Source organism: Scomber japonicus, chromosome 20, assembly GCF_027409825.1.
Source record: "Scomber japonicus isolate fScoJap1 chromosome 20, fScoJap1.pri, whole genome shotgun sequence".
Lineage (NCBI taxonomy): Eukaryota > Metazoa > Chordata > Actinopteri > Scombriformes > Scombridae > Scomber > Scomber japonicus.
In genome coordinates, this window is record NC_070597.1 from 13,155,964 (window position 1) to 13,179,790 (window position 23,827).

A 23,827-nucleotide genomic window follows, 5' to 3' on the forward strand; every position below is an offset into this window, starting at 1 on the left:
CTGTTTGCACTGATGGGTGCGTGATTGTTTTATTATGCCTTGACGCCATGGTGCTCACATACAGGAGCTTGTGTTTGTCTTGATGGCGTCTGTCTGTCTGTAGACACATTCTTGTAAAAAAAAAAAGTCGAGAACATCACTCAAACATCATGGACAATATTGGCACCATCCTGAAATGCTTTAATATTGATGCCACCCATATATTATGTAAAGAAACAGTAGAATATATTTTCCATAAATAACCCCATTTAATGAATTTCGAAGCATTACTAAATCTGTTTAAAGGATCATGATGGTTATTGTGGGATAGAGTCATAGTCCTCAATTGCCTCTTGTTGACAACTGCTGCTCTCGTCTGTTACTGATTGATTTGAGCTATCGTGCTCTTTAACGTGGTTTGGCCTCGGTTTAAAAGTGGCCTTACTCTATCAGGAACAAGAACCTGAACAGTGGCTCATAAACCTCACGCAAAACACGGAATTTGGCAAACAACTACGACTTCTCATGACCGCAGCGCCACTTGCCAAGACAAAAAAAAAAAAAACAAGTCAGGCACTGTAGTTGGAGGTCTTCATGTCTAAATACCAGAGAGCAGTAAACACACACACACACACAGACAGGCTCGAGTCAAGATCGGATGGGTGCTGTTTGGAATACAACTCCGACCTAAGCACATGAATGGTGGCGTGCAGTTTGGGATGCCTCTGCGTGTTTTTTTGACGATCACCTCTGTGCCTCTCAGAGCTTTGATTACGTCTGTTACAGCCTGTTGATCCTGAAGATTCGGAGCATCCACATTTAGCAGTCAGATTCTGCCCACACTTCCCTCTCCCACAACCATTTAGCATACATTTTTAGGCAATTTTATTCATTTCCGTTATCATCTTGACCCAGCACTTCATTTTGTTAACTGTCATTCAGCCTGTCCTTTCAGGTTAATGCATTTTGAGCGCAGTGAATAATTTCATGCTTTTCAGTGGTCTCTGGCGGATTCAGTCAATGTTTTAGGTAATAATGTTCCCTTATTATGATGGTCCTTACAAAGGGGAAATAATGTGCCAGCTGCTGTTTAATGTAGTGCTTAATGGGGCTGCTTAATTGGGCTCAGTGTTTAATTAATTAATGAGCTATATTAGGTCTTGAGCGCTGGGTGGTGATGGGATAATGTTCGTGAGGCTTTTTAATAGAAGTTGCCTTTGTGGTAACAGTGTTTCAAGATAGGTAAAGTATTCTGCATAGACACAAAACTGCTTGAGCAGAGGTCAGAAACACAATTCCTCTCAAGACTCAGTTCCTGGATAAACCTGGATCAGCTGCAGATTTTGGGTGTAACAACCAACACCAGCCAAGTTCTGATCTATGAAGACTGATCTGGCTCTACTTCGGCCATGTTGGCACAGGCCAAAATATCCGCAACAACAGCTGCACAGGCGAGCCAGCTGTGTGGAAGAAATGCGCATCAGCCAAAATGAAAGTCCCCCCTTCCCCACCCCCTCAACAACCCCAGTTCCTGGTCTACTGAACGCACACACTCTCCTGCTGCTGTGCTTTTTACACATGTCTAGTGTTCCCCGTTTCAAGTTTGTCATGAGAGAGAAAGTTATTTTTAAACCAGGCTGTGTACGAGACCTTTTCAAAGCATTCATTCAGGGCAACTTGTCGATGCAGTTTCTCCGCCTGTCAGCTGCCACAGAAAGTAAAGGCGACACCGTGGACGCTGTGATTCCTTGGCGATGTCCTCAGTGAGAGCTGTCCTCAAATTGGACATCTTTGTCAGCGTTCCTCTGTGGGGGATGACAAACAAAAAAATCGCAGCCATTTCTATGTTAAATCTTAGGATCAGTTGGACGAATGCAGACCAGTGAGCCAATACATATGCCACCTGTCGAGTTTCACATAGTCATTAACTTACGGTATTACACAGTAACACTGAATGTACAGCTTTTGAGATGTCACTCATTCATTTGATTTACAGGCAGAAGTATTTACAGTTAAGACTGACATGATAACGTCATAACCTTGACACCTGTAATGAACATGAAGGACTTTCTTTATGTATGTTTATGACTGTCATTAAGTGTCATTTAGTTGATATTGATTAGGATGTCTTTATTATAACAACTTAACATTAACCAAAGACAACATAACCTCTCAGACATGCCATAGCCGGCTAATTATCAAACCTCTTTTCCTTTATGTGTTAACATTACATTAGAATGTCATGTGTTTGGGTTTGACATTGACTCACAACTTTGCATTAAAATGATATAATTGACCAAATTACACTTAATAACAACAGCAACAGACATTCATAAAGGCAACTTCACATTCATAACAGCTGTTATATTGTGGTTATGACAGTGTCAGTATCAGTCTTATGCACCCCCTACCCAATATGCCAGTGTAAATCAGGAGGCAGACTCAACCTGTAGCCCTGTATAAGCAGCTCTCTGATCATCGGGAAGGCTTTAATTACATTGTTGTGTTTTGTTAACTTCTAAACCTCAGTCATTTTATATCATTAATCTCCTGAATCAGTAGACAAATGTGACAAGAATCATGTTGGTGTTTTGTTTTTGTTTTTTTCCCCTCACCTCTCTCCCCTCTGCCTCTTCCAACACATTGTGCCGCCGCCGCCTCAAAGGCCTTTGATCAGGAAGTGTGATTTTAGCACTGTGTACATGCGAGCAACAAGCCCTCTTCCTCCTCCTCTTCCTCCCATCTGCACTCCTGTGATGTCTGCCCTGTTCAGATGTGAAACTCTCAACAAAGAATGAATTCAGCACTGACAAAGATTTGATTCTCTCTCTGTCATCATCTTTGTCTGTCCACCTCCTCTCTGCTCATGTCATCCTCTTTATTCCACAGGAATTCCAAGGCCTCCACATCCTCCAGATATATCTCCTTATTACCCACTGTCACCTGGCACTGTCGGCCAGATCCCCCATCCGCTAGGATGGTTAGTACCACAGTAAGCAAATCCTTTTTTATTACTCTTTATACCTATTCAAGTTTGTCCTTAAATTGTGTGTTCTGAGTTGTGTGAAAAGGCTAGTAACACTTCTGCATAAATCATACATCCAGATGAATTACTAAAGAGAAAATTGTAAACTATATTAAACAGACATTACCTTACATACCTGCACACTGGAGCAGCAGGGTGTTGTGCTTTTTATGCTCAAAGTCAGTTATAAAAGCTGTCTCTGTCTCCTGCTGGTCCCCAGAGTGGCTTTTCTGTCTGCATTCGAGGTCTCGCAGAAACTTAAAGCTGATCTCTTAACTTTCCTCATTTCCGTAGCACAATAATTCCTGGACCACAGAAGCCCACTGCAACTTTCTCAGGCCCTCACCAATCTCAACTTGCTACTTTGTGGCAAATACTATTTTGCATGTCTCTGTATGGTCCAGTTAGAGTAATGAACCGTGATTGCCCGTATTTTACCCACAATTCCACATGGGGGTTTTCCCCTGGTAACTCTTGTCAACACTTGTTAATATGACAAAAGGCTACAAATTAAGCTCTGTTAATTTAATGTTTTCTCACCGCGATCTAAATACCGAGAGAGGCCCCGAGCGCAGCCATGGCGCCCTTTGATTTGCTGCACTTTATTTTGGTATAAATTTACATTCATTATTGTTTGTCTTTGGATGTGTAGACCTCAATTAGCGTGATGGCTCCATTAAAGAGACCCGTGCTTCGTCTTTAATTATCACAACAAAACACCTAGTTCCAGCTTGGGGAGGAACAGGGCCCCACTCTGTCGACACCGAGCGAAGGGTTATGAAATTTAATTAGCCATTGCTATCAAGATTTGTGGCATTCAAATTGTTCAGGGTTTTCTTTCCTTTGATCTGCGCTCTGCAATCCCCTAGATTTTTGTCCTGATCAAATGAGAATAAAGAGGCCCACGGTGGGGAGAGGAGAGAGACAGAGGGCGTTACCTTTTCTTCCATCAACCCTGTTCCTTTACCTTTTCGCCTTTCTTCTTTTCTTCCCTCTTCCCAGGCAAGGTCAACCTGTTTATCCAATCACAACAGGGGGTTTCAGACACCCCTACCCAACTGCGCTCACTGTCAACGCATCCATGTCAAGGTGAGTTGAGCCCTAGGAGCTAAACGCACACACACACACATACACACACATACACACACACACCCTTTCTTAGTCACTGACTCATACACACAGTTGTGTGTTTGTTATCTGTGAGGGCAATGCACAAGCAATGTACACACACACACACACACACATGCACACTCACATGCAGAGACGGTGAGCAGCAACTTCTCCCTTAAGGAGAGCTCATACTCCCCCCATCTCTGTGTTCAAAAGGCCAATCCTCTAGTGTGGTGCTCCAGCGAGCATGCTCAAATATTAATTATATTTATCATTTTCTAATGAGGCCCCTGAAGAACATTTACCCCCGCTGCATGTCAGGCAGATCTGAAATGAGCCAGGGCATGTCCTTGCTGTGAGTTTGAACAGACAGAGAGATAAACAAACACAACAACACTTTGAAAGGGACTAGATGATATAAGCCGGGGTCTGACACTTGGCTAGTGCTTTGGTCCAGCCCATTAGGGTCCAGCTCAAGTGCTGCTCGTGGACATTAGTGCACCCATGGGGGGTATGTCTATTTGTTGCCATCTTGTATACATGTGTGTGTGTTTGTCAGTTGGTGTTAAACGACTTTATTGTTCCCTTGAGGGACACATGTCCTCTATATTGTGTGGGAAGCGAAAATAATGAATTTTAGATGACTAAAAGCCTGTGATTTGTGTGGGCCTGGAGTAGCAAAAAAAAGCAACAACACCAAAAACAAACAACTTCCCACTCCCTCCTCCCTCCTCTACACGCCCTTGCAGCAGGGGACTTAAGACGGGGCTGGTTTAGAGTCTAGGGATGAGGCCAAGCTTTAGTTTAATTACAGCCTGATTGGAAAAGCAGCTCCTGTGGGGGTTGTGTTTAGACTTCTGTGACATTGATGGATCATGTAGATGCAGGGAGGGAGGAGTTGCGAACGTAGTCCTGAGAATATAGGAAAGCTAACCTCAGACACTTCCGATTTTCCGGCAGCTGTGCGCCGTGCTGTTACAAACCAAACAAATATACCATCTTACTTTTAAACACGTCTTGGAGAATGGAAGCTGGATTAGAGTCAGATTCGCCCCTCCTAGCTCATCCCAAGCAAGTCTCAGGTGCAAAGGGTCAGACGGTGGGTCTGTCCAGACATCGGCATCTGGCAGCAGTACCCAGCCAACCTGGGCTTTAAGTGACTGCTAATTTGGTCCCTTAATGACAGCCTCTACATTGTGATCATCTTATTTCCACTGCAGCTAATTGAATCTGCTGGCTGGGGTGTAGGGGGGGACTGGCCATGGGGAAGAGCTAATGCCCTGTGATGAGGCCCCTAATTGAATTAGTATAACTGAATAGATGGAGGGCTCTGGGAGCTCTCTGGAGAATGGGAGGGTTTAACACATCTCCCGAAAAAGAAAAAAAAATCCCCCCAACTCCCTCCTCTCACGTGGAAAAAAACCCCTCCTAAATTCTGACTGAGGGCAGAGGGGGAAAAAAATCTGTTTGTTGACAAAATCTCGAAACAATTTGTCTAATTGTGTCAGCAAAATGGCAGAATCCTTTCATACATTGCCTTCAGCCAGTAGGTTTTTGTTCAAAGAATGGACGAGACTGTTGTGATAGCTCAAACGATTTGCACGGAGCGCGCTGACTGGAGGAAAACGGATAGAAAAGACATCACGGCCTTGTACTCTTGTCGGCAGCCAGGTCTTTGCAGGAAGAGCGCTGCTTCAGTATCAGTCCCTTGTGCCGTGGCTCGAACTGAATTAGGATGCAGGGAATGAATCTGCTACCTCGTACTCATGCGATGAACACCTTACACCTAGGTCCTGTTAAAAAATACATTCTTTTTAGGACAGAGAGAAGAAAAAGAGCCAAGGAGAGTAGAAACAGTCAGCGGAACAAATGACAGACATTATTTTGATAATGGGGTTGGAGCTAGTGCAGGTCTTAATATTATGTGTGCGTGTGTGCGTGTGAATGTATGTGTGACAGGTGGGAGGATGTGAAGGCCCCTTTGCCCCTTATGCTTAAGCCTGCCCTTTGATATGTTCCCCCATCATCCCGCTCCCTCTCTTTTTCTCGGGAACAGGAGAAACGCACCGGCCAGATCATTATACATTAAACAGGCACGGGGGCTACTGCTTCACATTGGCAATTAAATGGCACTGGCTGACACTGGGCTTGCTGCGCCAGTGACCCCCCCTCCCCCTCACCCCAACCCCAACACCGCCAGCCATTCTTACCTTTCAGATTGAGACGTAGGAGCCCCAGGGTTGGGGTGGGTGGATGGGTGGGGGTCTCCGTTGCGTCTCCCTCTCTGTGTTGGTTAAATTGGTCCAAGGCGCTGCTTGCTGCTGATGAGCCCGGATGATGATGATGATGCCCCCACGCTTCAAAGGGATGGCCGTCATGTTTAAACCATAACCTGGGCCATGCAGTGGCAGCAGGAGGAAGGGAGGGGAGAGAGAGGAAGCGAAGGAGCGTGGAGGTTGCGAGGGGACAGGGAGGAGTAGAGAGGAAGAAGAAGAAGAAGGAGAGAAAAAAAAATAGATCTTGGAACAGAGGAAATTTTAACAAGTGCACAGAGAGAGAAGGCGGGAGGGTGAACAGGGAGAGAGGAAACAGTGAGCGGAGAAAATGCAGCAGCTCTAATGATGGGCGATATGCAGCCACTGCTGCCGAGCTCCCCATCAACGGATGACATGGCACAAACACCAATGTGTCAGTGATGAAGGGAGAAGAGGGGAAAGGAGAAAAAGAGGGAAAGAGTTTGAGGGGGAGCGTACTGGCACTCCCCTGAGATGGCCTCCAACAGAAACTAGTTGTTCCTGGCGAGTTTATCCTCATCATTATATTCTGGCTCGGAGCCATGCAGCCAGACACAGTCGGATAATGAGCTGCTTTAAAAAAAAAAAAAAAAAGAAAGAAAAGAAGAAATAGAAGGGAAAAAAGAAGAATTATTCCTTTTTTTTCCCTCTTCACTTTCATCCTCCTCTCTTAAATTTTGTGTGTGGCCACGTGGAGCCGAGGTGTCGCACTGTAAACACACACATGCAGATAGACGCGCGCACGTTCAAATAATCTCACACAAATAATTAGTGTTATACATACAGTGGTACATACAGTACTGCAGTGTCTTATGGCTGCTCTGGCCTGTGAAATGATTTCATAAATAAGGGTTTCTGGCCTCGATATGCAGAGCTGTTGGAGATGATGAGATGATGATCGGAGCGTAGAGGGAGGAAGATAAAAATGTCAGTGCTGCTGACTGTGCTGAATTGGCAGAAAAGGACTGGAGGAAGCAAACAGAGAGCCAATACCTGAAGTGATACTAGGCTTTGATAGAACATTTTAATCTATTTCGCAATAGTCCTTGATAAGAGATAATGGTTGAGGCTTCACCCATCCAAAACCTGGCATTTTCATATCAGTGGAATTGCTACAAATGCAGTTTCCTCAAATATTACAATGAGCCTGAGCCATGCGATTGGCATTTGCCATCAACGTTTGAAAGACAGGAGATTTAGTTGTGACTAAAAAGCTATTTCTCCAGCTTCTATAGCAGATTATTGTTAAGGCAGACATAAAGTTCCTCATTGAAAACCTAATGCGTGGGAGGGGTTAATCGGTCTCTGCTAAGATAAAAGCTATGGATCAAATGATTAGAATGTACACAGTCTCTCCATAACTGTGAGTGGAAATGTTCAGAGCTGTCAAGCCAACGCATTCACTGAAACTATAAGTGGAAGTATTTCCTATATTGGTCAAGATACTCTTGATAAAGAGTTAGTTAATCTCAATGAAGTTGTGATTAAATTAAGAGTGTTCAGTCTATAGGCTTTTTGGGTTGTTTAAACCTAGCATTCAAAAGATTCATCTTTCTATTGCCACACAATATAGATGTTTCAAACCATATCTGACTGGTAGTTTGTCATAATTTGCTGTACTACTTTTGTGTGAAGTGTAAATCTGTACCGGCTGGATCCTGTCTTCAAATTAAATGGTGTCACATTTGACCTAGCACTCATTTTGAGTTTAAAATATTCTAATTGGTTGTGAAAAACAATTCAGGAATCAGCCATTTTTATATGTTTGTTTTTGTTTCTGCATTTATGTCTTTTGGGCCAATTCCATTTTTATATGAAGACACTGAAACAGGAATGGAATTGAGCCCCAGCTGTACAGTCTTGTGTTTTCATGTGCACCATCTCCTCATTTCACCCTTGTCCATTCTGACGATTTACACAGTCTTCTGTCCTCTAGGTTCCCCCCACACATGGTGCCCCCTCACCACAGTTTGCACACCACGGGCATCCCACACCCAGCCATCGTCACACCCAACGTCAAGCAGGAATCCTCCCACAGTGACATCAGCTCACTCAACAGCTCGTGAGTAGTCTGCTTCTGCCCTAAACAAATTGATCGGCCTCACATGACATATGACCGTAGTTTGACCGTGCTCACCTTCTTGCCCTCTAACCCACCACAGGAAACAGTCAGACGCTAAAAAGGAGGAGGAGAAAAAGAAACAGGTCCACATAAAGAAGCCTCTGAATGCCTTCATGCTGTACATGAAGGAGATGCGGGCCAAAGTGGTGGCTGAGTGCACACTGAAGGAAAGTGCTGCCATCAACCAGATCCTGGGTCGGAGGGTAAGTCCTAACACTTGAATCAGATACACATTAACACTATAGAGGTCAGAGGGCCTATCACAGCGGTTGTTAATTCTGGTGCTCAGAACCCTGCTGATTAGCTGACATGGATGATAGATGAATGCAAGTACAATACTATGTTGAAATTCTTAATTTCTGTTTCTGTCTGCTTTTACAGTGGCACGCCCTATCGAGGGAGGAGCAGGCCAAGTACTACGAGCTGGCCAGGAAAGAACGACAGCTCCACATGCAGCTGTACCCAGGCTGGTCAGCACGAGACAACTATGTAAGTTTTTAAGTTTACAAGTCGTAACGGCCTGTTTCTTTCCCCCTCTCAGTAGGTCACTTGACCAGGACGAGTGCTTTCTTTTGCTTTTTTTTCTTACCTAGCCTGAGGGGTTACTGGCTTTCTGTAATGTTCTTTTGATATGTATATCAGAGACTGGACAAATTGCCCCGACCTAAGCCCATCTTTTAATTCCATGCTCCATCTGGAGGAACACTTGTAACAAAGCCTGAACATGACGTTGTTTATATGCCCTAGACACTTTGTTCTGATACGTAAGATACGTAATTTTGTCCAGTTTTTGGATCAAGCTTGCCAGTGGAGTCTTCAGTGAACAGCCTTAGAGAAATTCGTCTTCCAGACGAGAAGCCCATCAAGATGTCTAGATGTTCACAGAGCAGAGGAAAATAAGACAAAAGATTACAGAAAAGAAGAAAAGAGCAGAAAAAGACAAAAAAAAGCAGAGAGGAGGGAGTATTCTGGTCTGGCCTGCAGTGGCTGATACAAACCGGAGGGCAAAGATAGAAAAAAAGACAGAATGAATGAATAAATAAGTAAACACAAAGATAAGTCCTATTCTCTGTTTCATGTTTTGGGCATTCTGCAATATAATAACTAAGGTTCCTGTCTGTGTCTATTTTTTTCTTTCTATTTTTTTGGCGGCTAACCAACAGGGGAAAAGGAAGAAGAGAAAAAGGGAAAAGCAGCAAGCAGAGAGCAATGGTAAGTGAGCTGCAATTATCTCTCATATTAGAAGAGCCCCATCATGTGTCAGGCAGATGTGACATCTTGCAAGATAAAAGTCAAGCTAGTTTTTTTTGTGTGTGTTGTTTTTTGTGTGTTTGTGCCTGGCTTTTTTCTTTTTTTTTTTTTTTTTTTTTGGTATAGTTATGCTACCCAATGCAATATTTAAATGGTAGAGTTGCTTGTAACCCCCAACCCCCCCCCCCCTCCCATTTTCCCTAGCCTTCCCCTGCTAATAACAACTGAATATGCATGACCCCCCACACTCCTTCTCACCTCCCCTCTTGATACCCCCCTCCAAACACCCCCCCCCCCCCCCATCCCTTTGCCCCTTAGCGTTCTGGTATTGTGATATGTGTGTTTTGAGAATGTGAAGTTGAAGCATTGTGAGAGCCATTAACTTTGCCAGTGTTGTGTGCGTGGCCCTTTTTTATAATGCCTGTGCCCTGCAGATAGACTGCACTACTGTACTGTGTGTGTGTGTGTGTGTATGCGTGTGTGTGTGACTGTGCATGTGTGTACGTGCGCGCGCACACTCGTGTGTGTGCTTGGTGGGCTGCCCTGTGCTTGCTTTCATGCATGCTTTTATACAAACATAAGAAAAAAAATCACTGACATCTTAAAATTAAGGAGGTTTGCTAATTATCTATGATTTATCCATTTTTATTCTTATGATTCATATTCTTCTGATCGTATTGTGAGGAGCATTGCCGACTTGTTATGTATTTTGCGCTCGTTTGGTGACGGATTTCTTCTTGAAGGCCTCTCTATCTGTTCTTTTTTTTTCAGAACACAGAGAATATTTTCCAAACCCTTGCCTTTCACTCCCTCCGATTACAGGTGCTAATGTCATTTTGAGTATTAAATTACTAACTTGTTTTTTTTTTATTGTTTTTTTTCTCCTTCTTTTTAAATTTAATGTATATTTATTCATCCATGAATGTGCAATTATGGGCAGGTTTAAACTTAAATTTAATATTTATAAAAAAATATGCTCTATTTGCTTTGTTTGCTGCTTTCTTTTCTCAAAATGTTGCTATTGTTCATTTGACTTTAAGCTAGTATATTTTCATTTAATCTACCTTAATTTCACTGATGTTAGGGCATAAGTATGTTTGAGGAAGTGGTGATGTAAAGCTAGGTTATCATTGTTGGACTATGACTTGAAGGATGTGATGTCAGGGTAAACCTCCTTAATCTATATGCTTTAGTAGCTGCGCTTGTGCCTCTCCTATAGGCCAGCATGAGTTCCCCCCCCCCCCCCCCCACTTTGAATCTGTCGCTACTCAGACAAGACCTGGACTCAAACACTCCTCCACAGTATTCTGCTAGCACTCAGCTCTACTTCCTATAATGACAATTACTGGATAGACCTTCTGTACCAAGTGACTGGCAGCTTTTTATATAACAGATAGCCAATGTTGATGGAAAATAGTCAACTGTTTGATGCCAGGTCTAAAGAGTAGATTCCCTCTTCAGGTTCCAGCCTTTTTAATTCTTCCCCTGGCTAGGGCTAACTCATAACCACGCTGTTGAGCAATCTGCTACTGCTGCCTAGTTCTGCCACCTTGACCTTCCCTTTTTGAAATCATAGAGCACTGATAACATCTAGCAGTGAATTAATCCAATCTGCATTTGCTCCATTTATATCCTCTGGACTTAATAAGCGCTGCCTTATCCCCCAGCTTTAACTCTAAGTTCTAATATAGATTACATCACTGAAAGCGATTGTTTCTGTATTAACATCATGATTTGCATGCATTTTGATTTTTGGTTGCATTTGATGCTTTTAAACACACTAATGGGTTCAGTCCTGTCTTGAAAAGCACTTTTGAGAATAGCTTTAATGACTTTTTGGGTGGGTGGGTTTCTTGCACAATGAGCTACTGCCAAGCTTCATAGATTCACTGTTATCTGTTTTTTCTCCTTATTTCTCTCCTCCTTTTGGTTTCTCTTCTTTCTTTCTTTATTTTTTATTGTTTTTGGTTCTATTCCTCCTATCTGCTGGCTTCCCTTCCCTGTTGCGGCATCAGACCTGAGCGCTCCTAAGAAGTGTCGAGCGCGCTTTGGGCTCGACCAACAGAATAACTGGTGTGGCCCGTGCAGGTGTGTATGGTGTGTGCTTGCACTGGCCAGGGCCAGGTGAAGGCTGGGTAACTGAACGCTGGGACTTCCTCCGCTCTCTGCTGCTGCCCCTCCCTTTTTTTCTCTTTTTCTTTCCTCCCCCCTGTCTGTTCCGCCAGGCTATCATGACCTCTCAGCTTCCTCCAGCCACGCCCTGCCGGTCTATCTCTAGGTTCCCCCTATTTGATTTTTACCTCCTGTTTGGGAAGAAGGGTATTAACAGCATATGCCAGAGTGTTTGTATGAATGACGACTGTGTGTGTGTGTTGATAAAAAATACATTTCTGGGGTTACAGGGGTTTCATTGCAGGATGAACTGCACAAAAAGCCTCACAGAGATGGGTCAGAAATCCTAAACTGGCAGGTTGGGGCTTGGAGGATCTGGAGCCTGATGGCTTGGTCAATATGGAGGACATCCCAGTGTTGCCAGCCTAAACCTAAACCCTGGCTACATGTTTTTGTCTGTGCAATGACGTGTCCATTTTTCTTTTTCTTTCTTTTTCTTTTTTTTTTTTGTCTCTGTGTGTATGTTTGTGTCTACCTCTTTGGCTAACAGATGCAAATACCCCAAAGAAGTGTCGTGCCTTGTTCGGGCTTGACCAGCTGAGTTTATGGTGCAAACCATGCAGGTATAACTGCTGTAGTACCAATGGGAGGAAGACATCCACAATGAGCAACTTCTTCTCCTTGATTATTTGCTCAGATATCCCTCTAAAACATGTTTCCATCAGTGTGGTAACAGATGGCAAACTCCTCTGCTCCTTTTCCTCACTGAGGAGCTTCCTGCTATAAATTCCCTCACAGCAATTTTTCCTCACTGAACTCGATTCAAGCCCAGTGGCAGAAAATGGATTTCTAAATAAGATTACTGAATATTTTATCTCCACTAAATATCTTGCTGCGAGATCATGGTTTCCTAATGCCATTTGGAATAACATTTCTAACAAGTTGACTTTGTTATTGTTGAAATCCATTTTCTCTCCAGGCAGTGGATAATTCCCTCCCATCTTAACTGTCATGTATGTCCTAATTGGCGCCCTTGAATAACAATGTTATGCTTACAAATTTAGCCCTGCTTTCTCTGAGGGCCTGTTCAGTGACACTCTTTTCTGTGCCCTCTTCCTCCTCCCTCTCCACCTCTTCTTCCTCCAAACTCCTCTTCAATAACCCTTACTTAGTCCCTACCTGTTGTCTTTCTGTTCTGACACAAGCAGTCTTTGAATTGGGAATATTTTCATGGTAGGTATTTGTTTCTGCTAAGTAATACCCTTCTCTGTGTCTGGCTTGCACCACTCTTTCTTGACACAACTCTTCAGCGCCAACCATCGCAACACATTTCATTTGTATTGTTTCATCTTTTTACATGGGTAGGTTTGAAATCAAAATTTACGATTTTTTGTATTTTTTTTATACTGTCATATAAAACCTATTTGAAAGGACAGCCATTAGTTTTTTATCTTCAGAATAACAGATCACACCAATACTGTGTTGTAGGTATTTTCTTTGTAGTTGATAGAGTACCTCCACACAGTCTGCCATTGTTGGTGTTCCCACTTGACTTTCTTATTTATTTCCCTTCCAACTGACACACATAATCAAAAGCACTACATTATTCCTGAAACAATAATCGCAGATCAGGAGATCACGAGAAGCCAAAGTGCGATAATTCAGTCTTCGTTACAGGAGCCGAGAGGTTAAAAGTTCTCTCTGGGCTCCATTCCCTAAAAGATGCATCTGGTGTAATTTCCCCCGAGACGGAGAAATCAATAACATACACAGGCACATACTATGAATCGATATGTCTGTTAAAAAATGGATATTAGCTCATTTGTTGCAGTTTGACAGACAGTTATCGAGAGCTAGATGTGTACATAGTAGCAAAATGATACCTTTTTACGGCCGGTCGATACCCCTCACCACCCAGCGCCACAGTATCCGTGTAGGAAGCACTTAAAAGCCTTATCCCTACTCTATTCTATACTTTTCTAGTATTCTACACTGTCCTACATTGTGTGTTGTACTGTTCAGCTTACTGGAAATGCATGCTTGTCTTTCTACCCAGCATGCAACCATGTTTTATAGGCATTTTTTTATGTGATTTGTTGGTGTCTATTCTTTTTCATCCTCAGTAAAAAATGCTCTCTCTGTATTTGAAATTAAAGAAAAGGGATTTGATACGACATCTAAATTAAACAGTAGCTCAGCCTTACATGTTCCAAAAGCCTTACTCTTTATTTTTTTATAAGCACCTTCTTTTTTTACCTACTTTCCCTGTGAGTCTTAAATACTAATACTCCACCGCCTTCAGGCATCCTTGTGTTAGAATGGAGAGCTAAGAGTGGGGTCACTGTCAGGGTCAGGGTAAAGATGAGGTGGGCAGAGGATCCCCCTTAACCAAATCTGAGCACAGCCTTCACAGCAGAGTCACCACAGATAAAATGCAACACTCCCCTCTCGTTCTCTTCAAAAATCCCCCCCCCCGCCCCTCACCCCACATGCTCGTTCTTCGGGTTCCAGTGAGCACAACGGGCCTGGCCTCAGGACTCAACAGACAGGGGGAGGGTCCTGACCCCAGGCAGGCAATGCAAACATGATGCCTTGACCCCTCACGAACACACACTTGTGTCTGTGGGGCAGATGCGGGGTAGTGTGGATCTTGTTGACTTTTTCACCCTCATATCCAAACTCTGTCTCCCCCTCAGGAGAAGAGAGAGTGCAGCCAGTTAGAGGTAGAGGAGAGAGAGACAGGTCCACTAACCTCGTGTTGCTGTAGAGAACAGGCTGATCCCTGTTGGAGGTCTTGCCTGTAAGAAAAGGCTGACTTTACATTCAGAGAGCAACCATTACTACATCTCATTCATTTTGTCCTCACATCATCATCATCATCATCTGTGTCTGCTTTTCATTTCCCTGCTGTCTCCTGTCCAGGTGCTTCACCTGTGACCTTTCCTTACATGTCTGTCCTGTCTGATGGTTTAGTATTTGGAACCTGACTGTCATTTCTGCAACTTTATCTTCTTAGCACGAGGTCTACAAAGCTACTTGAATGCACCTGCAAAAAAGAAGTAAAAAATAATAGTCATTTTTAAAGCAATTAATCGTTTTACTTAATTTTGAATGCAAAGGTGCATTGAAGTGAGCAGCAGTGCTAAGACGTGATGCAATTCAAAGATGTGTTACTAAAAGATGCTCTCTTTCTCTTGCCTTGTCCCTCAGGAGAAAAAAAAAGTGCATTCGCTACATCCAAGGTGAAGGCAGCTGTGCCAGTCCTCCCTCTACGGACGGAAGCTTACTAGACTCCCCCCCATCCTCCCCCTCCTCAGTGGTTCCCTCCCCTTCCTCAAAAGAGTCCAAACCTCAGACTGAACAAATGCAACCTCTCTCACTGACTATGAAACCGGCCCACCAGCCACTCCACCACCCGCACCTCCTGGCTGGGCCTCCACCGCCATCTTTGGTTCAGCTGGAAAACTCTGCTGCAGCTAGCAAAACGCCCGGCGCCTCCTCCCACAACGGAGCCCTGGAGCACGGTGACGTCTCGTCCTCGCGGCAGCCGGGCTCCTCTGTGGCATCCTCAATGGTCCGGCCCTCGGCATCGCTGTGTCATTCCCACTCGCTCCTCCCCTCCTCGGCCCCTCAGCCTCTGTCGCTAGTGACCAAGTCTATAGAATAGTCTACCCTATTCTTCTTCTTCTCCTCTTTTCTAGCTCTGCACACACAACAAACACACACACACACCTTTCTAGGCCCTCTCTCTGCTATATTTCACTTGCCGTCAGTTCTTTTCTCTTTATGTTTCTGTGCCATACGGCTTTGAAATTTTAGTTTTTGTTTTATTAAAGTTCATTGGTCAATATTTGACCCATCATTATCAAAAAAAAATCTAATTATTATAAAGAAATGATACAATGAGCTGTAGTATAGCTTTGTGAATCTGCCAAAATTTTTATGAATTTTGTTTTGTCTTTTTTGTAGTGTTTAAACAGTGCAAACAGAAAAATTATCTAGTTCAACTTCAAAATGTTTAAAAGACGGATATAAAAAGGTAGGCTAGATTATTCAATGAGCCCTTTTCTTCAAAGAGTTGGTTCTCCTTCTTTATTTGTATTAAATACGAGCTTGCGAACCAATCATTTGACATCTGTTCAAACTCTAGGAGGGCATGAGGCTAGCGGTGACACCTCTCTGAGGAACAACTTTAATTGTGATGTTACTTGTTCTTGTTTAAATGTACAGAATAATGGGGAGGGGGGATTACTGTGTTAAATATGCATTCTTCCACTGCGTTGTCTTTTTTCTTTGTTGTTTACCTTTGGGGTGGAGTCAGGCAAGTTGGGTGGGCTTGAGGGGAGGTCGGGGTGGGAGGGTTGAGGGTTATTAAATTCAAAATGTCACAACGCTAGGACCAGTAGTATTTATTGCTTTAGAGATTGCTTGTTGTATCTTGTATGTGTCTCTTTTTGACTTTTTGTTTCTTAATACATTGTACAAATATTTTTTCTTAAGGTAAGCGACTTATATATGAATGATCCATTTTTACAAGGAGGTTTTAAAAGGCAAATCTTTTTGTTATTGATTTCTTTCCTCGCTGAAAACCTGGATTCCACTCAGTGTACTGTGTAGATCTCATGAACAGAAGTATGCACAACTTCATTTCGAGAAATGCGTCTATAAGCCATTTTACAAAAAGAAGAAAAGAAAACTTGAAACAAGAGACAGTTGGTACCGTGTCTTCAGTAGTTGGAAAAGTGTCTAAAGCCCTTCTTTTTTATTGCACAGTCACATCTCTCAGACTGTAGATTCGTGTACAGATTTTCCGTGCCAAATTTTGTGATAATTTTCTCTGCCCCTCTAACCATGCTGTAGGGATCTTTTTTTTTTTTGTTTTGTTTTGTTGTTGTTTGTTTTTCTTTAATTTCGATACCATTCTTTGCTGTGACGTTACATAGATTGCTATGTATGTAGTATAAATGTTGCTATAACAAATGTGTTTGGTAGCAATTGTCAAATATTAAAATTTAAACCTAATAAAAAGACGGACATCATACTGTATAAACCCACAAGGGCCAAATTATGTATATTAGGAGGTTCATAAAAAAACTATTAAATACAAAAAAATACACAAACTGCCACTTTTAAGTACACTACTACATATAGGTAGATAGAAAAAATAGGCATGTTGATGTTGCAAGAGGCTGTAAAAAAAGCTACAAGAGAATCATCCACTCGGTACCATTGTAGTTGACATGACGCGACTGTAATCTGTCGATTTCTTCTCTGGTTTATTAAGATGCTAATGATAAATAGTTTGAATGTTTCCTTAACGGCTGTGATGTTCCTGTTCTATTTTATGCTCTTATCTTTTTGTTTGTTTGTTTTTTCCTGTTATTTTAAATGGTTCCAAAACCATGTTTTTTTGTAATGAATAAATGTTTATGCTGTACAGTCTCTGTAGCATGCAGTTCTGTATTAATAAAAGCAACTTAGTATGTGCACATTTGTGTCTTCCTTTTATTCTCAAGTCTACTGGTAGACCCGAGAAAATGATAACCAGCATCTCGGCATGTAGACACAGGTTTCCTCTATAGTTCATGACATAATCAGGAATCAAGAATAAAACTTAATAATTATTATTTCAAGAAGAAACTTAAGTTGTGTATGATCATCTCTTATGTTGCATTAATGCCATTATAATTAAAAATTGGAAATACAGTATCTAGTTTCATGTAGTGCAATGTCAAATCAATCAACCTTGTGAACAGATGGAACATAATTCTTTCTGTATAAGCACCAACAGAAAGAAAGGGATTACAGTACTGCTGACATGGTCATTTCCAGAGAGCAAACTTTTACTTTATATTTAGTGAAATGAAGACAATGAGGATCTTTTAGTTAACCAAACTCTTGTTGGACACAAAAATGTTCCACTGTTTTCATAAGTTATTTATTTCCACACATGCAAACTATAATAGTTATACAAAATAAAACTATACTGTCAGCCTTTCAATGAAAATATATTCACTATTTAACTTTAACTTTGAGCCACTAACTTAATTAAACCATTTTTGAACAAGACAGTATCTTAACTCATTCTGAAAGAAATGACCCCAGAACTTCAGCATTTTACATTTCCTGGATATGCTGCAAAGATAATCTGTTTTTAGTGTGAATGTTTCATCCAGGTAATAATTTGAAATGCATTCAATCACACATACTTTAATAGCAAAAATGCATGTTTTAAGGGAACGTTAGATAGTACACCAGCTGAACCAGGACATTTTAAGGAGATATTTTATACAAAAAAAGACTAAACTGGATTTTTTTTGGTCTGGTGAAATTATTATCATTGTCCTCCTCACTTTCTCCAAGAAGGTCATTGTTTTCTTTTTCTCTGTACACGTGACAAAAGTCTTGTTTCATGCTTATAGGCACTATTTTATTAGCAGAAAAATATAGCTGGCATAATTTACACTCAATGCAGTGGTATCAATGCAATCACTATACCAAAAAAAAATATGAACATTTTAATCATACTCAATCAACTTTTCAAAAATCTGGTTTTCTCCAGGTCTTCATACACAAGTAAATGTTGCAACACTTCAGCAAGTAAGACATCTATCAGTTATTTTCCAAATAAACATTCAGTCTCGATCTGTCTTGTATCCACATATCAACATTGACCAGAATTCACACCAGGCTTTATAATGCATCTCAAATACATCTTGAGCGAACACTTGTGGTTGAATTCTCTACTCAGGATTTCATCTAAGAAGAAACAACTGCTGCCAAACATAAAAAATGCACAAGGCCATACAGAGAGGAAGGTCATGGTTAGGTATGAACTAAACTTGCTACAAGGTATTAAGCACCAGCAAATCAACATTACAAATCTGAACATAATAAAGGTTAACTTTATGTCCACATTGCAATACTTGGCATCTGATTATGACTTAAATGTATTTTGAGCTGTCGAGATGTGTCAAGATGCATTTTAGTGCCAAGTATCGAAAAGATTTCCAAGGAGACTAACATGATCATAGATTGGTGGAAAAAAAGGCGAGTACAGCTGAAACCATGCTGAAAACTGAAGGGGCAGGCAAAAACTATTGCACAAAAAAGTTTTGGGTGCTCTGATCTCTGACACTTTACAAGGCGAATCCTCTTTTGCCCACATTGTCTTGATCACAGTCGGCCATACCTATGTCTCACGCAAATCCACCTCTCACACTAAAGTGATACATGACTAATTCTCAGCAGGGACATTTTTCATTCCCTTCCTTTGATCTGCGTAGAGGTTAGAGTGCAGGATGAGCTAACAGCATCACCTCTGGAGCTGGAAGAGATTCAGTGACTCGCTGAACATTTAAACAAGGCCGATTCCTGCTGACAAAGGAGCTTGTACTTCACTGTGTGTTCTGAGTTGTGTGTTTGCTCAAGAATTCAAAATATTCTGCGAGGAACATAAAGTGGCTCTTAACACATTCTTCTCTTCGAAACTGTTCATAATACAGAGGTTGTTGGATGATATACCTATGAGTTAACTGACATTGGGGACATTTTCTTGCACTTTCATCTGTGAAATTATCATCAACACATTTCAGCTCCTTCAGTGGACTTGAATTGGCAGTTATGTCAGGAATTTGTGTACAAATGTTCTGTATTAGAAACAGCACACAGGCATTACATAGCAGTCAAAGCAAGCTGTGTTGTTTGGGTTGGTCTCCACTTACGTGACATTCTCAATGGATCAACAACAGCTTTGCAGAAAAACAGTCTGTGAGTGTACGTGCTTGCAATTGAGCGCAACATTTTATGGATTTGCTCCATACACTGAGGAGAGCAGCATTGATTTCTTATTTACTTGAAGTTTACTTAAATCTACAAAGTAGCCAGGCAAACAACGAAAAAGTATTAAAGTTTAGCTGAAATACAAGGTGCATGTTGTACTTGAATAAAAGGTATAGACCGTCCTCTAGTGACTACCAAGAAAAGAACTGAAGCCTGGGAGATGCAGTCAGTTGTGATCAAGCAAATGTGGGACACTATGCACACTTAATGTATTTGTGTGTGCTATACCCTTGAACTATAAACCATTAGACTAGCAATGTATAACATGGAAGTGTCCGTGATGGTTCTATTACATTTCAAGAAAAAGGAAAGGCTTTGTATACCTGAGTAAAGAAATGACGTTTTTTGATGTCAGTGTGGCATGGAGGAACAATGTTGAAGGCCATCGCTGCAGGCAAGCATACAAATCAAAAAACATAGCAGAACATTAAATATGTCCCCTAGGTAACAACAAACAAGACACAAAAAGATGTTGTTTCGAATGTTATTAAAAGAAGAGATGTATACCCCTGACCCTGACCATGCTGGGAGGACAAATTTGAAAGGCTGAAACAAATGGCCATAGTGTATACGAAGTAGCATAAGAACATCACTGGTCATGGAAAAAAGAGCGACCAGGAGATGGAAGCAAACCTGGATGAGACCAGTGAATTAAAACTGTTCTTTATCTCAGCTCCCGCACCTCATAATCTTTCTTCCGTGTCTCTGTCCATTTCTCCTTTTGTCCATTCACCTCCACCTCCATCCCCTACCCCCTTTACACCTGGAACTGTCTGTAACATCTGCAACTCTTTGTCATCTCAACCCCTAATTCCAAGAAAAATAAAGTAGTGAAAAGTAACCACTGTAATATTGTCACTGGCCTCCATGCTGCTTTCTTATTACTAATCCTGTTTTGACACAAGAATAAAAACATAAAGGCAAACTCATCCACTGGCAATAGGCAAAGAGTCAATGCAAGGAGTCTAGGTGTGTTTCCATCCAACTGTTTTTATGCACATGTTCAAATAATACCTGAGTGGAAATGCAGAAAAAAATCTCGATAATGACAATAATGTTTGGGGGAGGTGTTAAAGTCCAATTGATCAAACTAAAATGTGAAAAAGTGAAATGCAAACATATTTAGTTAAAAATGGATGAGGCACAGGAAAAAAGGGAATTAAATATCCCTGGAGCTTTCTTCTTCATCTCAGGGCAGCATTCAATGTATTTACAACTGACACAGACCTGATATTAAAATGCTTCCAAAAGCAAGAAGCTGTTAGCCGTTCTCTCAATTTCCAGTCCATTATGCTCTCCATGTTTTCCAAAGCTTCACCTTTGACTGTCACCATATTAAATATGTCATCCCGGTACCACAGCTTCTTTTTGCGGTCACTGTTTTCAATGGGAGAATTAGCTATTAACGGTAGTGATTACAAATGTGCATTACATCGCATTTTCTTTTATTGATTTGGATGGAAGCCTGACTACTTGAGTCATATTAGAGGATCTTCAGCTGTAGACTGTAGTGCAACTCTGTGGACTCAGAGTGCCTCAGGTAGCCTTTTTTCACCCCCCCCCCCCCCCCTTCTCCTATGGCAGCCAAATCAGACAGTTTGAACAATATCAATGTCATGTCCAGTATTACTTTTTCAACATCATGTGCAATATTACTCTAATAATATTCTATTGTAGTTTACTTATTTTACTAAATTCATCTTACTTTTACTCCTCATACACTTTACAGTTATTACACTATTGTTTTTATTATTATGTTGTAAATTTTGAGCAGTCTCTAGCAAATAAATAAAGTTGATCTTATCTTAGTGTAAACATCTATAGTCTAAAGTCCTAAAGATGAAAATCCTCCACATTTTCATACAGCTTCATAATAACAGACTTATGCTGTCCTACATAATTATATTCCTCTTCTCACCCCAATTAAGTTTAGTATTTAGTTCAAAGAGGATTTAAGGTCACCGTTCCATTCTCTGTGTAGACAAGTTTTTCCAAGGCACTCTGGAGCTGCTGCTTTTTGTGAAAAGAGTTGTCATAATGCACTTGAAGCAAAACAATTAAAAGGTTTGAATTGCATAGATAGTTCAAAAGAACATTGAAACCAACTCCAATGCAGTACAGTCTTACTGTGACCTTCAGAAACCTGCATTTATTCCTCATGCACTTTGTTATGTTGCTATCTGAAGAAGACCACTGCAGCCAACAAATTTCATAAGTTCAAAAAGCACTTGAGTAATTGTTTAAGAATTGGAAAACCGAGCTAGCGCTCTGCTAGTGCTGTTCTTGACCGTGTCTCATGGATGAAGATTTAAGTCATCATGATCTATCGTGAGGTGATGATAAATATATATATACAATATAAAATAAAATATATAAAATTTAATTTAATTCACAGGGATTTGAGTTTTGGTTCTCATGAGTTAAATGACTTAGCAAAAATCTGCTAAAGGAAACACAAATAAATATATATCAGCTTAAAAAATGTTTTTTATTTTTGATATTACATCCTTGATTTTTTTTTCTCTTCTTTTTGGAAAAGATACAATTTGAGATAATCTATTGCTATATGATTTGTTTCTTTATGTGTTGCGTTTTGGAAAAAACAAATAACTAAGCCAAAGACATGCAACTCTGAATTTCTTTTTCATAAACAGAGTATATAAACAGAGTAAATAACTCTTGAATGGCAGCAGCCAGGAAAGTATAAGCATTTTGCTTTTAGTCATGTACATTTCACCCACATTTAACAAAAACATTTTTATTTCTGCTACCCTCAGCTTTACACTCAAAATCCCTTTAGTATTTTCAGAAATATTAATACATGATTGAGTAAATCTTTTTTTCTGATAGAATCATCCCTCTCTCTATTCAGTAAAAATTGTCCTCTGACCTTGAAGAACAAAATGATAAACATAAAAGGTGGGTATTGAGAGAGATTTTCTTTTTTATATTTCCGAAATAAATAGGGGTGACCACACAAGAGAAATTTTGGTTCAATTTGGTGCACAATACTTTTCTTAAAGGACTAGCCTGTGGTGTGTCAGCAACAAGGCCATCTTTAATCAGAAAGACTTTGGATCCAATAAGGCCATATTGTGTGTGTTGCAATTCAATAGATTATGATAAGAGGGACAATGAAAGCAGCAATCAAGTACACAGAGGAGAGCAGAGTGCAGGGATGTCCCATCAGACAAACATTTCCACAATTCAGACCAGAACAAGAAAACCTTTTATTCCTTTTTCAGCTGTAGTCTCACAAAACAGCAGTCCTCCTTTAAAATTACACGTCATAACATTTTACATACTGTATGAAAACAAAGGTAATGCACTGGTAACTTGCGTGGCTTTGCAGAAACTGATTTGAGTATCTATGGTGGTGCTCTCAGCCAACAGGACAAAACAGTTTATTTTAGAGCATCTTTACTTATATGACAGGTGTGTAGCCATGACTGATTACCAAACATGAAAGTGTTAAAACCGCTCCTACTCAAGCCACAGTGAAGCAATTAGTAGCCATCATGACTGATGAAGTCAAAGGTGTGCTGTGTGGGAGGTTAACAAGACAAGTATGAATATGATTAGTCAATTAACTTGATTGATGTAAAATGAATTGGCAATAACTGCGATCATTCATTTATCAAGCAAAAATGCTTGTTTTGCTGACTACAGCTTGTTAAATATTAGAAATCACTGCTTTTCTCTGTTTTATAACATTGTAAATGTAGGTTTGGGAGCAACTGGTTGGACAAAAAAAACAAAGACATTTTAAGACATTGATTGATTAAGACATCAATGAAAAAAAAAACATTTTTATCAAATCAAAAGCTTAACTGATATTCATACATTGCAACCCAAAATGTTGTTAAAGTGGTAACCAGTACTATCTCATGATCTTAAAGATGCTGTAATCAATCATAATTTTCATATTGACAATGGATAACATTATACCATGTAGAGAGAGAAAGAGAGATCATTCTTAGTGACAAACCCATAAAGAATTATCACTAACCCTCTGAGTTCCCTTCATCTCTATGGAGCATTTTTGCATCTTTCAACTTTACTGTTTTGCTTCACTCTCACCGCGTCACCCTC

At 40.9% G+C, this 23,827-nt stretch overlaps 1 protein-coding gene across 22 annotated transcripts in view; it reads left to right on the forward strand.

The window, feature by feature from the left end:
- The window catches only part of tcf7l2 (transcription factor 7 like 2), a 93,110-nt gene extending 75,726 nt beyond the window's left edge, over positions 1 to 17,384 (forward strand). For 2 of the 22 annotated variants that reach the window (XM_053341922.1, XM_053341927.1), the window contains 9 exons: positions 2,869 to 2,971; positions 4,007 to 4,093; positions 8,330 to 8,470; positions 8,571 to 8,733; positions 8,912 to 9,019; positions 9,679 to 9,742; positions 10,553 to 10,603; positions 12,444 to 12,516; positions 15,104 to 17,384. In XM_053341922.1, coding sequence (XP_053197897.1) covers positions 2,869 to 2,971; positions 4,007 to 4,093; positions 8,330 to 8,470; positions 8,571 to 8,733; positions 8,912 to 9,019; positions 9,679 to 9,742; positions 10,553 to 10,603; positions 12,444 to 12,516; positions 15,104 to 15,560 — 1,247 coding nt within the window. In that variant the 3' untranslated portion in view covers positions 15,561 to 17,384. Of the gene's footprint in view, positions 1 to 2,868; positions 2,972 to 4,006; positions 4,094 to 8,329; positions 8,471 to 8,570; positions 8,734 to 8,911; positions 9,020 to 9,678; positions 9,743 to 10,552; positions 10,604 to 11,796; positions 12,518 to 15,103 lie in introns of those variants that run through there. The other 20 variants (XM_053341923.1, XM_053341929.1, XM_053341940.1 and 17 more) reach the window with 14 other exon arrangements.
- The last annotated feature ends 6,443 nt before the right edge of the window (positions 17,385 to 23,827 follow it).